Source organism: Pseudopipra pipra, chromosome 2 (assembly GCF_036250125.1).
Source record: "Pseudopipra pipra isolate bDixPip1 chromosome 2, bDixPip1.hap1, whole genome shotgun sequence".
In the NCBI taxonomy this organism is placed as follows: Eukaryota; Metazoa; Chordata; class Aves; order Passeriformes; family Pipridae; genus Pseudopipra; species Pseudopipra pipra.
Window position 1 is genome coordinate 11,199,164 of NC_087550.1, and position 20,689 is coordinate 11,219,852.

The following is a 20,689-nucleotide window of genomic DNA, read 5'->3' on the forward strand; positions in this document are numbered from 1 at the left end:
TTTAAAGTAACATAGTGACAGCTTTATGTGGGGCAGATATACAGTATGTAATCCTAAATGAGTAAAAAGTAAGTAAAAAATGAACAAATCTTTTCTTAGGCTTTTTAGAGGAGAAAATTTGGAAGGCACTAAGGACTGCTGATACTGCAGTATGCACTTAGGATGTTAGTGCTTAGAGAAAAGATGTAGGATTAGGGAATTTGTCTCCATGGATGCTTGTGTCTTTGGATAAAGGGAGGAAATTTTAAAATGCTACTGGTCCACCTTGTTTCCATGTCACTGTTAGCTGATACTGCAGGTTGAAAATCTGTTTAGGCATTCGATATAAAGATAACACAAAGTTAATTGATCTATTTATAGAATAATTTTGAACTTGTAAGTAAATAAAAATATTCTAGTTGTCTCTTATGATAACTAATTGCAGCTGGAACTTATTTATCGAGGTACAAATATTATGGAATATGATAAACAAACTAACTAGCTGAAGAATAAGATCCAAACAATAGGCCATTTTTTTCCCCTTCATTATCTCTCTTCAGACATCCTGACTACACTTGATTAATGAATCCATAGTGAGATTAGCTAAAATTGCCTTAATGGAGATGCACTACAGTAGAGAAGCAAAATTCAGTGCAGTATCTATCATCAGTCACTGTGAATTTTCGTGTTTCATCAGATCTATATGTCCATTTATTTAAATTACTTTTATCTTGAAAAACAAAACAAACAAACAAAAAAACAAATAATATATTCATTATAGTGGGTTAACTTTTGACTCTCAAATGTAGACCAGAGTCACCATTTTTTCCCTTTCATGTATCCTCCCTTGTCTGAGTTCCAGTGTTGGCTTATTGTCATAATTTATTGTTATAAGTTATCCTTATTGTGCATTTGAAGAAAGACATGTGGCACTTCATTGAAGCCTCTCAGGCTACAAAAACTGGACATGCTTGCACAACTTATGCCTGGGAATCTAAAATATGCTCCTTGGAAATTTGAACTCGTAAAATAAGTTCAGTAACCTTTTGATTTTGGACAACTATGGAAACTGAAAGAAGGTTGGCAGCTCAGGCTTTCCATGTGACTGGGGACTAGGTAAGAATAATTCTTACTCCAGAATTTAGGATGTGTTAAATTCTGGGTTTTCTTTGTAGCATAAGCTCTATAACTGCTATCCCAGGAAAAAATATATTCATCTGAAGACAAGATAGCATCCTGATACTGTTCAGGTCACTCATAGACCAGAAAGGAACGAATACAATCAACAGCTCCCTGGGATACTGGGCACAACAAATGGTACCGGTATGGGCACATCACTTCCCCTCTCTCCATATGATTGTCTCTGTGGCATGGGGTTATGACAATCACAGTTCAGTGGAAAACTACAACTTCATCTCATGAAAAACAAATGTAGCAGGTGCATGAAGTGTGTTTTCCTTTCGACACATGACAAAATTGAGACTGAGCTCTTCCCCCCCCTTCTCCTGCAATCTCCATGAAAGCCGTACGCAATTGAGAGACACTAATGAGATGCTGCTACTGAGGCAGAGACAGCAGCGAAGCCTTCAAGGTGTCCTTTGAACCCCAAATTCAAGGCCATATTCCAAATCCTACTGAAATCACCCCTATCACTGCAAAGGGGTTTGTCCCAGCTACAAGGCTTTAAGCTTTCATGAACAGGTGGGAAGATGTTGCCTCTTCCCATTCATTCTCATACTGGCTAAAATCCCAAATACAAAGTTTTCAAACATTTTACCACAATTACCAAGATACATTAATCAGGCAAATATAAACTCCATTACAGAGTCAGGAAGAAAATAATGGAAACACGCCAATGGACAACATCAGAAAAGGCTTGCCATGTGCTTGCGACTAGAGCTGAATGCCTGCTCTACCATCATCAGTCATTTCATGCACCCTCTACACAGGTTCTGAGCTTCTCATCCATCAGTGAACCATGTCTCCTTTGCCACTCTGTGAAGAGGTTTTTATACTGAATATATGACCTTAAAGAAGGAGGCAGACAGACAGAAATACAAGAGAAAAACAGCACCACTGTGGCGAGTGAAAGCAGTTCATGAGTGGTAAAGCTTAGCATCCACTTTGCACAGGTGAAGGCAGCAGAGAGTCAAGCTGAGTGAGCCCGTTCAGCTGTCTCAGCCACTTTGTCGTCTCACCTTCACACATCTGCTTTTGGCTGTGCTGTTGCTAAGTGAAGCTGATTTCTTTATTTCAGGGCTGTGGGCTGTCAGTGACAAAGCTCCATCTCTATCTCAAACATAGTGGTAGAGGGCAGACATGAAACTGCACCATAGCTTTGCCATGTTTTCTGATTGAACAGAACTCCTCTAGCATCTATCTTGTCTGTGAGAACAACTGCAGAAAAACCTAAAGCCAAGTACTCAAGTATTTCAGTAACCTCATGTCTCACGTCTCTTTCCACATACCTGAAAGAACAACAGACTTTCTGAATGAGGTCAACACGACCAAGGAGAGGAACTTCCAACTTCCTACAGTTCTCAGGGAAGTAACCACTCAGCATCTCATGGAAATCAAGTACAGGAGTGTGAGGTTATATGGTTGTTCTTGTGACAATGATAAAAGAGATAAAGACATAGAAGAGTAGGAACGGACTAAAACTCCACCCAGAAGACATAATGGTGCAAAACAGGAGATTGATCTTCTTCCCAGAGAAAACTTGTCAACTTCAGTGCTGGGTGATGATTAGAGATAAAAGACCATTTGCTGTTGACATTCAGCTTATCAGAATGGTGCCAGAAGATGCTATGACTGGCAATTAAGCAGCCTGAAGAATGTGTCATTATCCAGCTGTAAGACCCCAAGTCTGGAGCTATGAGTTGTTCAGATCCAATAATTAATATAATAATTCAGTGTCTCACACCAGCTTTCTGTGTATCCATGTAATAAACCAAAGAGGGCCGGGGGAAAAAAGTGGCAGTAAGGTATATATCATATATAGTCAAAGAAGCAACTTTCCTGGAGCAGTCTCCAAACTCTTCCCTAAGGTAGAATTTCAGCCCCAAGTTTGAGAAGAAGAAAAATAGTAAAAACATAGTTTTGGGTGCGCTGTAAGTGGAATAGGATTCAAAAAAGAGCTACAAAGGTAAGAGCAAGCATGTATGCAGAAGAGCTTTCACTTGGGAAAAAAGGTAGGTGGTCATTCATCTCCCTGTGGAATAACAACACACATACAGCATACCTCTATCTGATGCACGAGACAAAGATTTCCATTAGGATGGTTTAAAGGACATAAGACTTGCTAAATATTCAGAGCATATATAATCTGTAGCCTGGTGCCAAACAGCAAACTGTCTAGCAAAAACACTGACACTGATAATTTGTGGAACAGAGTATAACTGTTTCTAACAGCTGTAGTAACCCTGCTGTCTTTGTTTCAGGCTTCCAGAAGATAAAGGTTAAGGGATATTGTGATTATAGAGACCCAGAAGACTTTTTTTCCTTTCTCAGGATTGGGTATTCCCAGTGGTTTCTGCCCACACACCAAGGGGTTGTTTCCTCTGGATGAAGTGTGTGTAGCCAACCACAAATTCTTTATACTACCTGCCAAGGGAGAGCTTTATAATGACTTCAGTCATTTTGCTGTGATAGAGGTTCCTAGAAGAGCACTGAAACTACAGAAAACTGTAGGCCACATCCTCTGCCAGTCCTGCCCATATGTAGCTACTGATCTTTTTTCCCAGCAATGACAGACATCCTTGCCAATGTTTAATTTGGGGTATTCTGGGTTTCCTAGAAACACAATATTGAAGTCAACTGCTTCAGAAATCTAATTAAAGAGTTAGAAGACAACTAAACGCTGATTTATGTCACTTTGCTGGTTGTGCTATGTATTTATCAGAGAGTACAGTTATAAATGATGTAGTTTCTAAAAATGGCTGGATAAGATTGTTCAGACATACCTCTTGAAATGCTCTTACTTGCTTAGGAAAACAAACACAGAACTGAACTGGATTTGTTACTCTAAGCAAAATGAATATTAATGTGTCAATATTCCCTTCAGGAGATTTGCTCTCACTTGTTTTAAAATATTCTGCTATTAAGGACTTAAGCCTGGCTAGTGAAGGAAAACCAAGACAGGGAAGAAATAAGAAATTGCCTGAACATTGTGCAAGGTTGGTTGAAAATTCAAAAAGTGGTGTAATCAAGGGAACGCACAAAAGATGTCAGTACTGGACCAGGCCACAGATCTCATTTTTGCTTTGATACAAAACCTAGTCAAGAGTTATGTGAGACCTCAATGAGCGTGTGTCTTGATGTGAGCATCGAAATGTGGAGTCTGGCCATCCTAATCAGCCTCCTGCAAAAGGGCAGGTGAGGGATGGCTGTTCTTTCCCCACAAAGACTCTGGACTCTGACTTCCTGGTGAGAAAACAAAATTCCCCAAATTTCAAGACCTTACTAAAAGAGATATGCTAACATATATGTTAAGACACAAACAAGTTCCTGAAACTGCTGTTGAAAAAAAAAATTATCTGATAAGCAAGAAGCAAGATGATAATATAAATGAAGAAACAACACCAGAAGTAAGAGGAGCAGTAATATGATTGTAGAGCCTTCCATTCACAGAAGGAAAATAACCCAAGGTTAACTCTAACCTTGTTCTAGTTTTTTATGAAGCCTAAGGGAGACAGAAAACACCTTCTGAAGTGTCACCTGTAATCCCTTCCTTCCCCATCTAGACATACATGGTTATTACAAGTATCATTTTTTCTTTCTCTGAACCCTCTCTGATAAAGGCCCACAGGTATTTACACTATAAACCAGGTTCTTAAAAATACTTCCCAGATGTTGTCATCTGTTTCTGCTTATTTAACAGAGTTCAAATGGATTTTGACAAACAGTCTTTCTTCAAGAGGCAGTGCAGTAAAGACCTTTAATGACAGAACTATGTGTCATCTTTGCCCATAAGCATAAATTTGCACAGCGGGCAGTACGGTGAAAACAGCTTATCATCAACTCATCACCTCTCATCATTGTTAGAATGAAATGCAAATGGAAACGAACATCACTTCAGTCATGGTTGTGAAAATTAGCATCTGTGACATTAGCAGTGGCTCATTTATTATGCACTCGAAATTTCAGGGGGAAAGAAGAGAATATAAAACTTCATAACTCTACCAGTCTTTACCTTTGAAATAAAATTAAAACCTTCAGCTTTCCTCACTCAAGGATAAATCCTAGTTAATATTCATTAACACTGAGCAATCTCTAGACTGCAGATCTTGTCCTACAGAAGATCTAATTATGCCTTGAATTATTTTTGGTGTTTAGGTTTGCTGTACCTATTTTCTATTTTCTTTTCTTTAACAAGTATTCCCCATTGGAGAGGCACAAGCCACTGTCTGAGAAAAATACAGCACCAAAAAACTTGCTTATAGCATCTGTCTGCACTACAGGCTCCAAACACTTAGACAAGCGATAAACTTTACTCAGATAATCTCACTGAAATCAATGGGATCACAGCTAATTTATTCATTTAAGTGTTTTCAGAATCAGGATCAGGCCTTCTGTGAAGAATATATAAAAACGGGAAATTCTGGGCTCAAGTCTATGGCAAAAATGTGCATTCATTTCTGTGAAGTCAGGGTTTTATTTAAAGCTTATAAAAAAGTAACATTACTGGCATGAAATCGTACCATGGCATAAATCTGCATATTAAAATGGTTCCTCCCATTGGATTTGCCACTATTACCTCATAATCCTGAAAACAAATAAAGGTTTATCACCTAAGTAAGTGAATATTGATTTAATTAGAAGCTTGGACATATTTTTGCCTAAACAAAATGCAGAGGCATTGACCCTGAATTGTCTGACACACCAGAAGTAAGCCGAGTTTAAAGCACCAAGCACTTTTGGAAGCAGAATAAGGAAACAAAAAACGTCTCAAAACTTTAGCATAAACACAGATCAACTGTCATGTAGAATAATGACACAAGACTTTCTTCAGTCAAGCCAGAAAAAATGACACAAAGTCGTCTTTCCTTCACGTTGAAGTAAAGCCAAGAATCATCAGGCAGTTCTCAAGTTTGCTGTGTCCGGAGGAATGTCAGAGAGAGAGAGAGAGAGAGAGAGAGAAAGGAATAGGTTCTGCACAGCACATTATGTCCTGTGAAGTGGGCAAGACAAGGCAGGGATGTTTTACAGATTATTTGCACCTGGTCAAACGTGTAAAACAGTGCAAAGTGGAATGCAGAGTATCTGTGAAATTCTTTAAGGGTGTTTTATTTGTATGGTGCTGCCTGAAGCTATACAAAAGAGAAGACTGTATAGTTTCTTTGAATGTTTTTTTTCCCATCATTCTAAATCTGCTTCATTCCATTCCCCACATGCACTGACATTTGTAACATCATAAGGGTCAAAGAGGCTAAAATCCAGGTGTTTTCAGAAGTCTTTCCTTCATCCTACAAGTAAACTGCTCTCCTCCTCCCCAGCTCTCTAAGGGGTGGTGGGACAGACTGCACAGACCCACAGCTGAGACACATCTAGTAAAAGCTACCCCCTCTGCTTTTCTGCCCTGCAATAAACACTCCAGCAATGCACATGCTCTCCCTGCAGTGAGCTGAGTGCAGCCATCAGCGTGATCAGGAACCTCAGGGCTTTGTGCAAGACGTGGTTTGTTTGACCTCACTTGCCCACAAATAAGTCCACAGCTCAAAACAGCCACACCATGTAAACCAAGCTGTGTCTCATCTGGCAGAAATGAAAGGAGGGCAGGTAAGGACTCCCTTAAGGAAGGGATGGAAGATGCACAGGCTCTGTCATGAGAGAAAATCATTTAAGGTCCTGCGTAGACAATAGGTTAGATCAGATAGGCTTGAAATAGAGAGCTTAGCCCTTCAACTGGTTGAATTTCTTCAATATTAAGAAGGGTAATTTTAACCCTTAGGACTTTTCCCTTATAATTCTGTTATCTGGGATCCTCAGCTGATGTACGAGGTACAAACGTACAGTTCCACAGTAGTAATGCAACTACATTAGTACAATAGTAATGCAAATGATTAACACTTGCAAAGGATCAGAATCCTTCCACGATCTCTTTTGAAAGCATTTCCCTCCCATTTCTCTCCCAGTTTTCTCTTGTATGACACCAGGTGTAGACGGTTTTTTTGCCTAACAATGAATGTTTATATAGTTTACATAAAATGCTTTCAGTAGTTATACGCATATCATGCATACACAAAAGCTGCCAGACATTCAAGTAAGTTATTAGCATGACTGCAGCACTACTGAAATTCTGCTGCTTAACCGAAAAAAATACAACCATACTATTTCATGGCACAGGATCAAACTTTTCATAGCAGAAACTGAGAGTCCTAAGATAGACTTTTTGTCTATGTAGCACTTACCACGTCTGCAGAAGTCCTTAAGCACCACAGTAGTAAATAAGTAAGGCAAATGCATTGCACACAGAGAACTGACAATTAGATACTGCAAACCTGTATTACTGCTGCACTGGTCATTTGTCCACCACTATGAGGGGCTTTATATAGGGACAGTGAATTGCCTCGAGAAGGGCTTTAACACCAGCTTTGCATCATATTCCTTCATCCTCATCAAAAGGCATAACTGGATGCCAACATTCTTCACATTAGAAAGTAATAAAACCAAAGGGATTAAAAAGAAAATCTTGGTAAAATACTTGGATTAATGCACAGAAGTTCCTACACTTGTGATAAAGACAACTAGTAACCATGAGTAGGATTCAGTTACCTAAAAAGATCATTTTGGTGTCCTCTTTGAGGTCTAGGGTAGCAAACCTGATTTTCATTTAACATTCCAGACCTTATGGCTCTCCCACAGGTCTTGTGCTGGCCCTGTGTGGATGTGTTGGAGACACTGGGATGTCTAAGCTGCCTAAAGGCAAGGTGAGGTAGCCCACAACCTTCACAGTGACAGTGGAATCCTGACCTGTGAGCATGAGGAGGTACCAAATGTTGCCTGCTCGGAGCAGGGGCAGCCAGAACGTGATCTGGGGAAGTCACTTGTGAAATCCTCTAAACTTCTGTCAGGAGGTAAGGACCTGTGCCCCATCTTACCCAATTCTGCATTAAGCAAGTTAAGTATTGACGTTGCTTCTGTGGGACAAGTTTCAAAACATGCTACAGCAAAGTCAGATTTCTATTCTATGCAAAGTGGGGCTCTTTTCTCCAATGCCCTGTTTGTGAATAGCACATTGAGCAAGAGAACTCTCGTCATGGAAAGTTTACACAGCTCTGTGCAAAAGTGGGCCAACAGGAGGTGAAGTGTCTCAAAGAACACCCCTGAGACAGAAAGACATCCTGAGACACTTCACCAAGACCTTTCCATTTTTGTAAACACTTACAATAGGTCAAAAACAGCACAGCAAAGTCAGCAGCTGTGACACTCAGTCAAGTGGTTAGACTCCTTTTGTCCCTGCTTTACACATACAGTGAATCAAATCCATGAGCATTATGTACATATACATATATATAATTGAGAAGCCATAATGCCAGCATTTTAATAGCATGGAATGAATTCATGAATGGATAACTGTGAAGGAAAAAGAAATTTAAAAATGAAAATCAGATTATTGTTAAGGAATGTTTTATTCTGGAAGAAGAGAGCGACCAAAACTGGCTTTTGAAAATATTTAGCATACAGGGAAACAAAGCCTATCCACAGAGTCTTTCATGGTCATTTCTTGTTTAATCTATAGTGTAATTAGATATTAATTATACTTCTTCTCTGCCATTAAAAAACAGTATGATGGTTGAAAAGAAGAAAATGCACACCAAAGCAACCAGTGCAATGCTTAAAAAGCCCATTTGTGTATGGGAAAATGGATTCAAAATTGCTTCAAATCCATGAAAAAAAAAGCTTACGTTAATTTTAACTGTTAATGAATCATAGTTTAAAACTGCAAGCACAATATGCAAAAGCCAATGCTGTGTAAAACCAGAAGATTCTTGCTGGAACAGTGTCTGCAACAATCTTTTAGGACACAGAAGTCACTAAGGGAGGTGTATTCTCAAACAATAAGAAGATGGGTCTGTAAACTAGGAGCTGCCGAATTGCTGGGAACAGAGATATACTAAAAGACTTTTCTAATCTCTTTGTTAAATTTTCAGCACTGATAAACTGAGGCAGAAATGGATAATGAAGCCCTCAGGTCAAGCAGTAGCCATTTCACTTAAGCCTTACAACACATATGTACAATCCAACACACAGAGGTCATTTTGCACTCAATGCAGGGACTGAAAATAAATTTCTAGCACTGGACACATTGTTATGCCTCTTGCAAAACTCTCACTTCCTTTCCTACAATTCCAGATTGTGGAAAGTGTCCAGTGTAGCGCATTATCAATTTATTTAGAGTATTTCATTCAGGCTGAATTTCAATAATTCCCAGAGAAATGAAGATAAACATTAATTGTCAAGTACTCTCTCCTCCTTTGGTTATGGTGATGCAAAAGCAAATTTATTAAAATAAGGAACAAATTGAATAGCTTTTCTAATTCTTCACCAATTCTCACACTCTTTTCTGGTACATCATCAATTTATCATAGATCAAAGGGAAAGAGGGGATTTTATGAGCTCCTCTGTTAAAAGACTGATGAAGAACTTAAAATAATAGACAAAGTCCAGTACCAGGACTCTTTAGCACAGCTGTAGCAGCTTCACAATGATGATTCCTTGAATTGGATCCTTACTGTTATGAAGTGAGTATATTCAAATAGATTCCTGAGGTTACAGCACTGAGGCACTCACTAGCCCATTAGGAAATCCTGAAACTAGGATTTAAAAGGAAAGCCTCCTCTTAAAAATTGGTAAATTGGTAAAAATTCCTGCTATTGCTCATTGACAACAAAAATTGAACATTCTTACCTTTGGCTTTTGACTTTTCTCCTTGTCAGACGCGTTAGATGGTTTTCTCTTCAACATGTTTAACCCACGTTTATCCAGAGGATGTGCAACCGCTACTGCCTTGTGACCAAACTAAGTACAACAGGGGGTACTACAGACGTGTACATTGGTCACTTCCTTGTTCTGGTCAGGATGTGACTTCATGCAGCTGCTTTGTTGCAGTGGGGGAGTAAACTGAACACTTCGTTTGGGGACGGGGTGAGAAAGAGAGAGGTGCTCCAAGGAGTTGAAAATGAGGACAGGGTTCAAAGTGAGAAATGGTTTAAAACTTATCTGCTTCTGGGTCACCATCAGGCCTCGGTAAGACTTTGGACAACCTCAAGAAAATCATCCTCTTTTCCTCTCTCTCACTTTTCCCCTCTCAGCCTTATGGCACTAACTGAACCTTTATTCCATCGTGTGTTGGGACTCAGTTGTGAAGAAGGTCTGCTGATGTTCAGAGGACCAAGCAATATTATTGCCCAGCAGATCTACACTGTACTGTGGGTGTGTGGTCCAACTGGTGCCAACACCTCCTCTTCTCTCTTAGCTCCACAGTAATGCAACAAAAGCAATGAGATTAAAGGTCACTGTTTGGTAGAGAAGGGAAGTATCTAAAGCCATCTTTTTCTTTTGAGTGGTGAAATAATTTTTTTGTCATTCATCAGAGGATTTGGACTCCCTGAAACAGCACTTTTCAGTCCTCTGCTGTCCTTGATTTGCTGACAAAGTCACAGGGAGAAAAGGCAAGTCTTACAACAGAAGGCTTACAACAAAGAGACAGAGGAGAATGGCAGAGGTCCTTTGCACCCTCTTGAAAAACAGCCCAGAGGATAAAGGAAAGTGGAGGTATTAAGATAGCTTTGAATTTCTGCTTCATTTTGCTTGATATTATTTGCCAAAGACAAACAAACAAAAGCCTTGAGTATTCTAAGTAAAACTTATCTGTTGTGAATCATAGGTCACAAAACCTGAAACTATGAAACACTCCCAAATTTTTGCTGAAAGATGGAGGTGAATTCTCAATTTCAAAACCCCAAATTTTTTGGGCCACCCACAGAGTTTCAATTAAACCTTAATTTAAGATTACTACAAATGAAAAAGAAATATATTTCTCTAAATTGCAAGAAAAGGTTCAAGTAAGTGTCAAGAAAAAACTTTGGTAATTTTTTTTTTTCAAAATTTTATAATATATTTTCCATTTTTTTTCCCCAAATAAATATATTCTAAGCAGCCTTTACTCCTAAGTTTTGCATAAATAAAAGCACTTTTAAAAAAGCACTTCACTGTGGAGGTCTCTTGCACCAAATAAAAATTCCAATGTTCTTGTGAATCCAAATACTCAGTACACAGCCCTTTCTTTTTCTACATCATTCTTTTAATATCAGATTTGATGGAACTCGAATTTCAAGGAAAGGTAAAACAAGAAACCATCTAAACTGAAACCACAAAGAATTGATGGTTGAAATGCATCATGGTATGAAATGCACAGGTCTTACTGCTTATTTCTTAGAATTGCCTTTCCCAGTCCCATAAACACTTCTAACCTTTTGGACACACATGAGAAGACGCTGCTAGATAGACAAGTAGTCTCTTGGATGAATTGCTCTCTTCCTCCTCCTCTACCATATGAGTACTCCAAGGACACGCTCCTCAGATGAATTCCTAGTTCAGTTTGCTCTTTGGACTTCTGTGTAAAGGCTTAAGAACAGTTTTGGAGGCTTTCTTGGATTTTGATGGATGGGCAACTGAATGGACCGAGACCAACTGATGAAAGAATAATTATTATATGCTAATGGTATTATGAGGTTTTCCTTTCCAGGCCTTCTAAGAATGGGGTTGGTAAGAAGTGAGGGAGGAGGAACTGGAGGTTAAGGTACTGAAATTCTGTCAAATATAACAAAAAACTCTCCAGGCTAGTGGGTTGCAATGGAGTGTGTGTTGAACCTCAACACATTAACCAAGATGTTTCACTTCACTTTTAAATCTGAGCTATACTAATTTAAAACAGAGTTAAATGTGGGTTTTTTGTTATTAAAAACAACATATTAATCAGAGTTCATAATAATTGATATTAATAATAATTAATTATTGATAATTATGAACTATGGGAGATATGTTTCTTTTCTATATTTGAAAACACCACCTGAAATGTCAGTTTAAGTTTCTAAGCATAAGAAGGTTTTACCATGGATATTTAATCAGTCTTAGTAATTCAGTAGAGCCATACATGGTTTTAAAAGCTGTATGTATGTTTAAAAGTAATTAAACTTGATTATTTATCTACCTAGACTTACATTGCAGTATATTGGTTTTCTTTTTAATCTGATCCAAACGTGAGGATTAAATCAGACTCTGCTGATCATTACACTGTGATTTCCTGTCTCAGGCCACTGTTAAAATGTTCATGATTAATAAAATGGGAACTCATCTGAAGAGTAATATATGAGCTTCCTTTCTGTAGAATATTTATTGTTAAACAGGAGGAAAGAGGCTATTTCAAGAGATATAGCACCCACCCATATCTATTTCCTATCCTCATCCACATACCAGAAAAATTATAGCAGCTTGAAAGCTGACCTGATTATGTTCTTGCCCTTGGAAGGGTGACCCACACTAGTTTTAAAAAGTAACAAAGTGAAGAAAATCAAACATATATAACATTAAGTTCATTTAATTTGGTTAACCAATACATTTCAAAAGTAGCTCTTTTGAATTAAAAATTAATAATAAGCTTGGTGCTTATATCCTCTGTATTTGAAGCTAATTTTTCAAAGGAGAATGAGTATCTATGTAAAATTAAAAGAAAAACTCTTATACTTAGTTTTCTGTTGGACATGACTGCAGGTAACTTATTCCATTTCCTTGCTGGACTTTGAGTCTGATCCAAACCCCAGTGAAATCAATAGAAGGTTTTCAGGTGAATTTTATGGGGCTTGGATTGACTCCTGTATCCTGAAATAACCAGGCAATGTCACTCTTTTATCTGGAAAGTCTTACAGGGAAAAGGGCTATCCACTTAAAAATAATTAAGATAACCCCATGAGAATGATTCCCACTGTCATTATATTTATAAAAGGCAACATACCTTATAGCTTATTATTATCATTACTCAGTTTTAATGAATGGACCATGATGAATGCTTCTGGATATTCAAGTGCTTTATGTACCTCCCTCCCACACGGTATCAAAGTGTTGCAACAGCTCCATATCCCCTCAGAGCTCCATCTAGTTCCCTTGCCCTGAGAGATCACTTCCAGTGTAAACTGTAAATGTAAACTTATCCTTTCAAAACTTGATCATTCTGTTGAACTATAAGGCAGGGTGTGAAGTAGATTGAAAGGTTTAGCATGCTGGCCACCTGTCAAAAGCAAATGAAATGAGACTTTCCTCATATTAGCAACTCGTTTTTCATTGTCCATCAGACAAATCTGGTCCAAGTTTAACCGGAGACTGAAGGATACCTTGGGGCCGTACATTACTTTCCCTAATGCTAAGCAATCCCAGAGTGTCTTAGTCTGTTTATTTTAATTAAAAGAAGATTTATATTTTGTACAAGAAAGGAATCATGCCTTCAGCCTCTGTTTTTATGGCCATGCCTCTCCCTGAAATGATCTAACTCAGATATTGCAGAAATCTCAGAATAGCAAGTGAAGCTGAGTGAGTAATTTGCAGTGAATAATTTACTTAACAAATTTAATCTTTATTTCCTCAAGGAATGTTCATGAGCAGAACACAATTTCCTCATATGTATTAATTATGGGCCAGAATTTAGCTAGATACTTCCCTCTCCTGGTCTGATTTGAGCAAGGGCCAGCCACAGATACAGGCACAGCTAATCCTCAACAGGGTTCTCTCCATATAAACCAACAGGGCAAAGACTCTGTGGAAACTAAAAGGAACAAGTGTGAAAAAGTGAAGTGCTCCCTCCCCCGACAAGAATCCATGAAAGAAGACAGAGGTTGCGGGCTGGGCTGTGTTTATAACTATTTAAACAACACACTCACTTTTCTTTTAACTCCAAAGATGGAGGCTGTGATTTTGGGGTGCTGGGGAGTAGAACTGGATGCTTAAGGTTCCATCTTTGAAACACCCACACTCACTGCAAACTCATCACCATGAGCAGCCAGAACTTAGTACTGAAAATTGGTCCAAAATGCTCAGGGATTTCATGCAACAAAGTGTATAAATTCCTGTTGAATAGGCTCTTCTGTGCTTTTTTTTCATCAGGAACAGAAAATGGAGAAGCCACAGAAACTCAGAGTGTTAGAGAGACAAGACACAATTGAAGAATATTTTAAGCTTACACTCTTGATTTGGCAGTTTGTTGACACTGTATCAAGAAGACTCCTATTCCATAGAAAGCATAAGTTTTATGAAACCTGCAGAAACTGTCTATTCAGCAAAGTGAATAACTAATATCTGAATTTTGATCCAAAAACTTAGTCTTTGCTAAATAATTTATATTGGGGAGATTTTTAATGACATATATCTAATGAAAAGATATAAGACACTAACAAAGAGTGGGAGTCTAAGCTTGTTTAAGCAACCATCAGGGCACAAAGCAGGAGGAATACCCTCACCATGCCAAGTCCCAGGAACTGTGAATTTGGCCTCTCTCAGACTACTGGGCTTCCTTTTCTTCCTGAAAAAAACTATTATTATGATTCTTCCTTCTCTTATGCTAATCCTTTGCCTCTAAGGTCAATGGAGTCATGAGGAAATATGGTAGGGACAGGCTAATAGTGCATTACTACAGGAGCTCCTACTGAGTTTAAAGAGGTGTCTGGTACAAAAAAGAGGTTGCTACCCTGTGAGTAAGAAAAAGTGTCTCATTGCCAGGCTCTCAGACTGTGTCCTTGGCATGTTCCCAACACCACCTGGCCTAAAGGGAAAATGAAGTACCAAGAACTTATCTCAAGCTTTGATCCCAACACATTCTCTTGCATTAGCAGCAGATGAACAGATCAGTCATACCTACACTATGTCAGGTTAGCACTAACACTAATAAAAATCTATACTACTGTGACAAAAGGATTCTCAAGGAGATTGGCTTTCACCTATTGAACAAATCTCTTTCTTATTACCCTGAAGAGTAAGAGCCAAAGTTGTGTCTATATCTTCTAGGTATTCCTGTTTAGAAAACTCGAAGTCAGCAAGGTTGGTGTCTTGTAAAACACAGCCACGGTCTTATCCAGAATCCGTGTAATGATTTCCTACAGAAATGTGTGCGTCACCAGTGGTTTTCCTGCACAATTTATTGTAAGCAGAGTCTACGATGAAAACCAGAAAGTAACTGGCAGGAAGGTGCTGCTGTTGAGCTCAGACAGGCAAGAGAACAACACGCTGTTTGTCTGGGTGAACATCAAAATCAGGGCTACATTGCAGTGTTCATACCTAGAACATCTCAGTGGATTCCATGAGTGAACACTGAGATTACTAATCAGCTACAAGGGCATTTTATGCCACGTAATTTGCAGGTTTATGTGACTGTTTTTTATAGTCATCCAGCTGAAGCTCAGCCTCCCAGAAATGCATTTACAGATAAAGAGTGATGGTTGCCTCGTACATCTATTCAGAAAGCTCAAATATGAGATTTTCAATAAAGGGAACTGATATAAAAATAAATGTAGGCTCTCTGTTTTAATCTCATACACAAAGCATGATATGCTTCATTTGGCATTTAGACCAGCTTAACACAGGAGCACTGACAGTGCAGCAGGGGATTTTTTCAAGGTATGTACATGATATCTGCCAGCCTATCTCTGATTAGAATCAATATCAAGACAAGTAAATTCTGATTAACTCTAATGCCAGCCTGCTGTCAGAAAACTCTTCTTAGTTTTTACCATCTTTTACCAGTAAATATCTCCTGCTGAATTTCTTCACTGGTGTCAGAGTGTCACGTTGCTGTGCCATCACAGCTTTAGGACTGCTGTGCAAATACTAACATGAAAAAGAATAATGTGTGGCATACTGCATATTCACTTGCAGGGTTTTGATTCCATACTGCTTCTAAGAGAAAAATTCTTCCTTTCTTGTTGAATATGGTATCAAGTGGGAGAAAATCATAATTTGGAAGTGACTGAGAGGGACAAGATGATTTTATATGTATTCGGGCTTAAAACTCTCTTTCTACCCATCTAACTGATGTGATACCAGATTATAGGCAGGAGAAACACAAAAAGTCATCATCAAGAAAAGGTGATAACTCCTTTTCTTTTCTCCTTTTCTTTTCTTTTCTTTTCTTTTCTTTTCTTTTCTTTTCTTTTCTTTTCTTTTCTTTTCTTTTCTTTTCTTTCTTTTCTTTTCTTTTCTTTTCTTTTCTTTTCTTTTCTTTTCTTTTCTTTTCTTTTCTTTTCTTTTCTTTTCTTTTCTTTTCTTTTCTTTTCTTTTCTTTTCTTTTCTTTTCTTTTCTTTTCTTTTCTTTTCTTTTCTTTTCTTTTCTTTTCTTTTCTTTTCTTTTCTTTTCTTTTCTTTTCTTTTCTTTTCTTTTCCTTTTTCTTTTTCTTTTTCTTTTTCTCACTTTGTACCAGACCTGTGGGCTTACTGTTACAAAACTTGATTCAGGTGCTGACATTAATGGCAATACCTTAAAAATCAAGCAGGATGTGGGTCAAACTAGCTCCACCACCAGACTGCCAAATCACACATACTGGGAATGAGACTTGAGTGGTTGATTTTCTCTCATTTCCAGACCTGAACCTCACTGCAGGGAGGTCTGGCTTCTGCTCTGTGCAGGTGTAGGTGGTTATCTTGATCCAACAGCTAATTGCTCCAGGGTACAGGTGAAGGAGGGTGGGAAAGATGCAACCATGCTGAGCTCCCCCACGAAAAAGACAAGGCATTTTTCCTGCTGGATTTTGGCACCAAGTCCCTCACTGGGGAGGACTGGCAAGGTGATCACTGCACCCTTTGCTGGTCATGGTTAGTGTCCTACTTGCCTCACTCAGGATTTCACGGGACACTGCAGGTTGTGGCTGAATGGTCACAACTGACTAAGCTGCCCCAGGTCAGCTGAGCCTCACCAGCGGGGTGGGAACCTTCTCTTAGCCCATCAACAAGATGAAGTGAAGCACAGTCACATAAATTTATTTCATTAAGGGTTTAAGATAACATGCTTTATCTCAGGCTGTAGGCTAAAAGCACTCACAGGGACAGTCATGGTGCTCAGTATGTTTAAGGTAATTACTTATGTGTCAGTAACTTGTCTTTGGGGAGAGAAGGGAATGAAAAGGGGAGGCTGTTTCTGAAACTGCTCTGTGGAAAGAGAGATTGATGCTTTGCCTCTTTACAAACACCCCACTTTTTTTTCCATATTCCTTCCACCGATCTTGATCTTTATTCAATGTATTATCAAACTCCTCTCCTCTCACTTCCCACAAAGCATGTGAGCTTTTGACTCATACCTTGAATACCCCTTCCCTAGAGAATCTTTTTTTCCCACCTATTCTCACCTATATGATCCTTTTTACTTGTATCACACGCATTATTCTGTGTGTTTTCTGTCTCCTTTCTCTTGTTGCTGCCACAGAAAGCAGAGGCTGATGAAAAGGAGACAAAACTTTTCCCTCCACAGCTCCATGATCTGCTAAAAATTCTACTGAACAAAAGCAGTAGTAGTTCTACACTAAACTGGAGGAGATTCTCACTCCAGGAGCAGCAAAACTCTGAAGGCTAGATATAGGTCTCCTCCTTTACAGCAAATCTTATTTGGGTTTTTTCTTAATATGTGTACAAACTGGTGAAGTGAAATATTAATATTAAATATATGCTCCTCCCTCCTAGGGAGGGAAAGTTCACAAAAAAATCTTTGAAACATTTTTGTGTTTCAAAGCCTAAATAATAATAATACCTAAAACCCTAAAAAAATAACTTATATACCATACACACACAAACTCATTTGATTAAGAAAACAAAGTTTTAAAGTCAAGGAAAGGCAGAATGAATGGTATCTGTGATACCTGAATCTCACTCCTATGCATGGATATTTTATGATGCAGTTTTAATAATGCAGCTTTAATAGTTACCTCATTTTCTCTAGTCAATGTCTGTCTCATTCAGTGCAATGAGGGAATCTAAATGGAGGTGTCAGAGCCTGCAAATAAACTGTTTGAACTCCTGCACTTCTGGTACACTGGTGTGTGTATTCTTGCTCATGCAACAACTGTCTGATGTGTGAAATAACATTCTATCCCCATTTTGCAAATGAAGCCTGAGGCAGACAAGTCAAGTGATTTGTCTAATATCACACAAGAGTCTGTAAAGTGCAGGGAATTGAATCTGTATTATCTACATCCTTAATCACTGGATCATGATTCATGGGGTTAAGGAAGTTATGAAGAAATGGAATATGGATTCATTTTGTCATTCTAGTTCAGGAAAACACTAAGAAATTATGTTAAAAGCTATCTACTTTGCAGTTGATCACTGACTGCATGTAATTCTAAGGTTTTGACCCTATGGTTAGATGTGCAGAAAATCTAAGCAAATATAGCTGCAAGAAAAGTTTGGGGAGTTTGCATTCAAGTCTTTCAAACTAGAAAATCAGAATACTATCCTGACGCAATTTTTAGGGGAAATACGCGGAAGCATAAATGTAAGGGAAGAAAGCTGGGTATTAAAACACCTACGTGACCTAGAACTAAGTATAGAAACCCTCAAGATACCTGCAAAAGTTTTTTCCTCGTGATCTTAAACTATCTGAACTCTTGATCTTTGTACTTCCCACGCACTGTTTGTCATCATTTCTTGTGCTGTGCTATCAAACACAAGCTGTAAGTAGAAGTGAACAACAAGTTTCATGTCATTTAACGTAATTAATTTGCTCCTTTTGCACAAAAATATTCAGCCAGATTTCTTCAAATGGATTGGAGTGCAAGCACTTCCAGCAAGAATTACGTTAGGTTCAACTTTCCAATTTGCTTTCCTTATGTATTAGGGAAGGTGAACTTCTTCAATCAATTAAATGTCTACAAAAAAATTGGTCCAGAAATTTCATTACCTCAGGTGAATTCCTTTCAAAATGAGAAATAGTCAGATACAAAACCTTTTCCAGTTCTTTCTGAAAAGCTCTGGTCTTTGTCTTCTAATGATCTAAACACCAGAAAATGTTTAAATATCAGAATTAGAGGTGTGTCCACTGTGTGTCCATTGTTTCACTTCCAGTCTTATTTTTCAGACCCTATTCTTGTTCATTTCACCCTCAAGTATTTTTCAAAGTTGGATGAACACCCAGTATTCACATTAAATTTTCAGTTTCTAAAAACAAGTGTGAAATTATGCAAGACATACCCTACTTCTGGAGAATGTCACAACAAAAGTGTTTCTTTTAAAGGACTCTGAAATGCATTAATTATAATAATGCTGCAGCCCTGGAAACCTTAGTGCCTTTCTGGCACTGAAAATCCTCACTCTTCCATTTATGCTATTGCTGAGCACCTATATCATGTGACTTTCCCTTCACTTCTATGTGAGGGAGATGAAAACAGAACTAATTTCTTCTAATTAATGAAAGGCTTATTTCACAAATAAGCTTTACAGGAACACTTTAAAACATACAAAAATGACTTACCAAAGAGAATAACTAGCTTAATCTACACTCACAAAACAAGCAAGCAAACATAATCAGGTTTAGAGCCAGCTCAGAACTTCCAGAAAATTGATGTCCACCAAGAGAAAAGTCATTTGAATTACACAGGGAAGAAGACAAGGAGTATCAGGCATTGTGGTATGGCACTGCTATCCACCACTTACATATTCTTGTAACTTAAGGTCAGTAAGGATCCCTGAGTCATCTTCAGTTGTGGCTTCCTTACCAAAGCCTCAAAATCCTTACCTAATTAGTCATGTGAGTAGCACTTTAATTTCAGCTTCATCGGGGACTCGGAAGAAATCTGCAGCTGAGCTTGCTTGTTCTCCTGAATGAAGATGAGCACACATAAAAGGTGCACTGAGCTAATGCAAGCACAGTGAAGATTAAACATTTTGACTACAAACGGGAAGCTCGTCACCAGCTCAACAAGCACAAGAGCAGGAAAAAAAGTTTAGGTTTCAAAAATCCATGCAGAAGTAAAACTGCATTACTTTGTGTGAGAAGATAAATTGCACTTTAAAAGTTGCAGACTTGGATAAGCATATCCCAAGGCACCTGATAGCTTCACTGGTCAAAATGTTCCTGCCAGCATCAGGAGCTGATGCATTAGGACAACACAGCATGAAAACACAGCCTGTATTAGCTGATTCATTCAGTGGGAGCACTGATCAAGCAGAGTAATGTGTACTTTTTTTTGCTTTGTGTGGTGTATGGGAAGAAAGATAACCTTTATAATTTATTTTTTTTTTCATAAAAAACCCAAGAAAAATGCCTATTATAAAATACTGGGCTGACAGCAGATCCACATAAGGATAATATTATCACAGTGTAGGTGTGTAAAGTAGCAGACAGGCAAGAGAATATATTTCCTTCAGTACACAAAAGTGCATCGTTTTGGCAATTCTAAAGGATGCTAACAGGAAGTCATCCTTTCATCAGACAGTTTGTTATCAACAACTGCACTTAGTTTAATTATATTTTGACTCTTAATCATGTTTCATGAAGCAGGTAGCATTCCTCTTTTTCTATTAAGAATTCATACACCATTTACAAAGAATAGGTATACAAAGTGCCCAGTTTTCCCCACACTTTCAACAATTACAGTCCCCTTCACACTACATTCGTGACAGTAATCCAAAATCTTTCATTTCTCTCTCTAGCTGTAGCTCTGCAGTACCTAGCAGCTAT

General features: G+C 38.3%; 1 protein-coding gene across 3 annotated transcripts in view; it reads right to left on the reverse strand.

Moving 5' to 3' along the window:
* SAMSN1 (SAM domain, SH3 domain and nuclear localization signals 1) overlaps window positions 1–20,689 on the reverse strand; it is an 87,736-nt gene that overhangs the window by 25,691 nt on the left and 41,356 nt on the right. The window contains exon 1 of one of the 3 annotated variants that reach the window (XM_064643975.1): window positions 9,889–10,042. The exons of the other annotated variants lie outside the window; for them this stretch is intronic. Within the exon in view, the coding sequence (XP_064500045.1) occupies window positions 9,889–9,945 (57 nt within the window). The 5' untranslated portion in view covers window positions 9,946–10,042. Of the gene's footprint in view, window positions 1–9,888; window positions 10,043–20,689 lie in introns of those variants that run through there. 3 annotated transcript variants of the gene reach the window in all.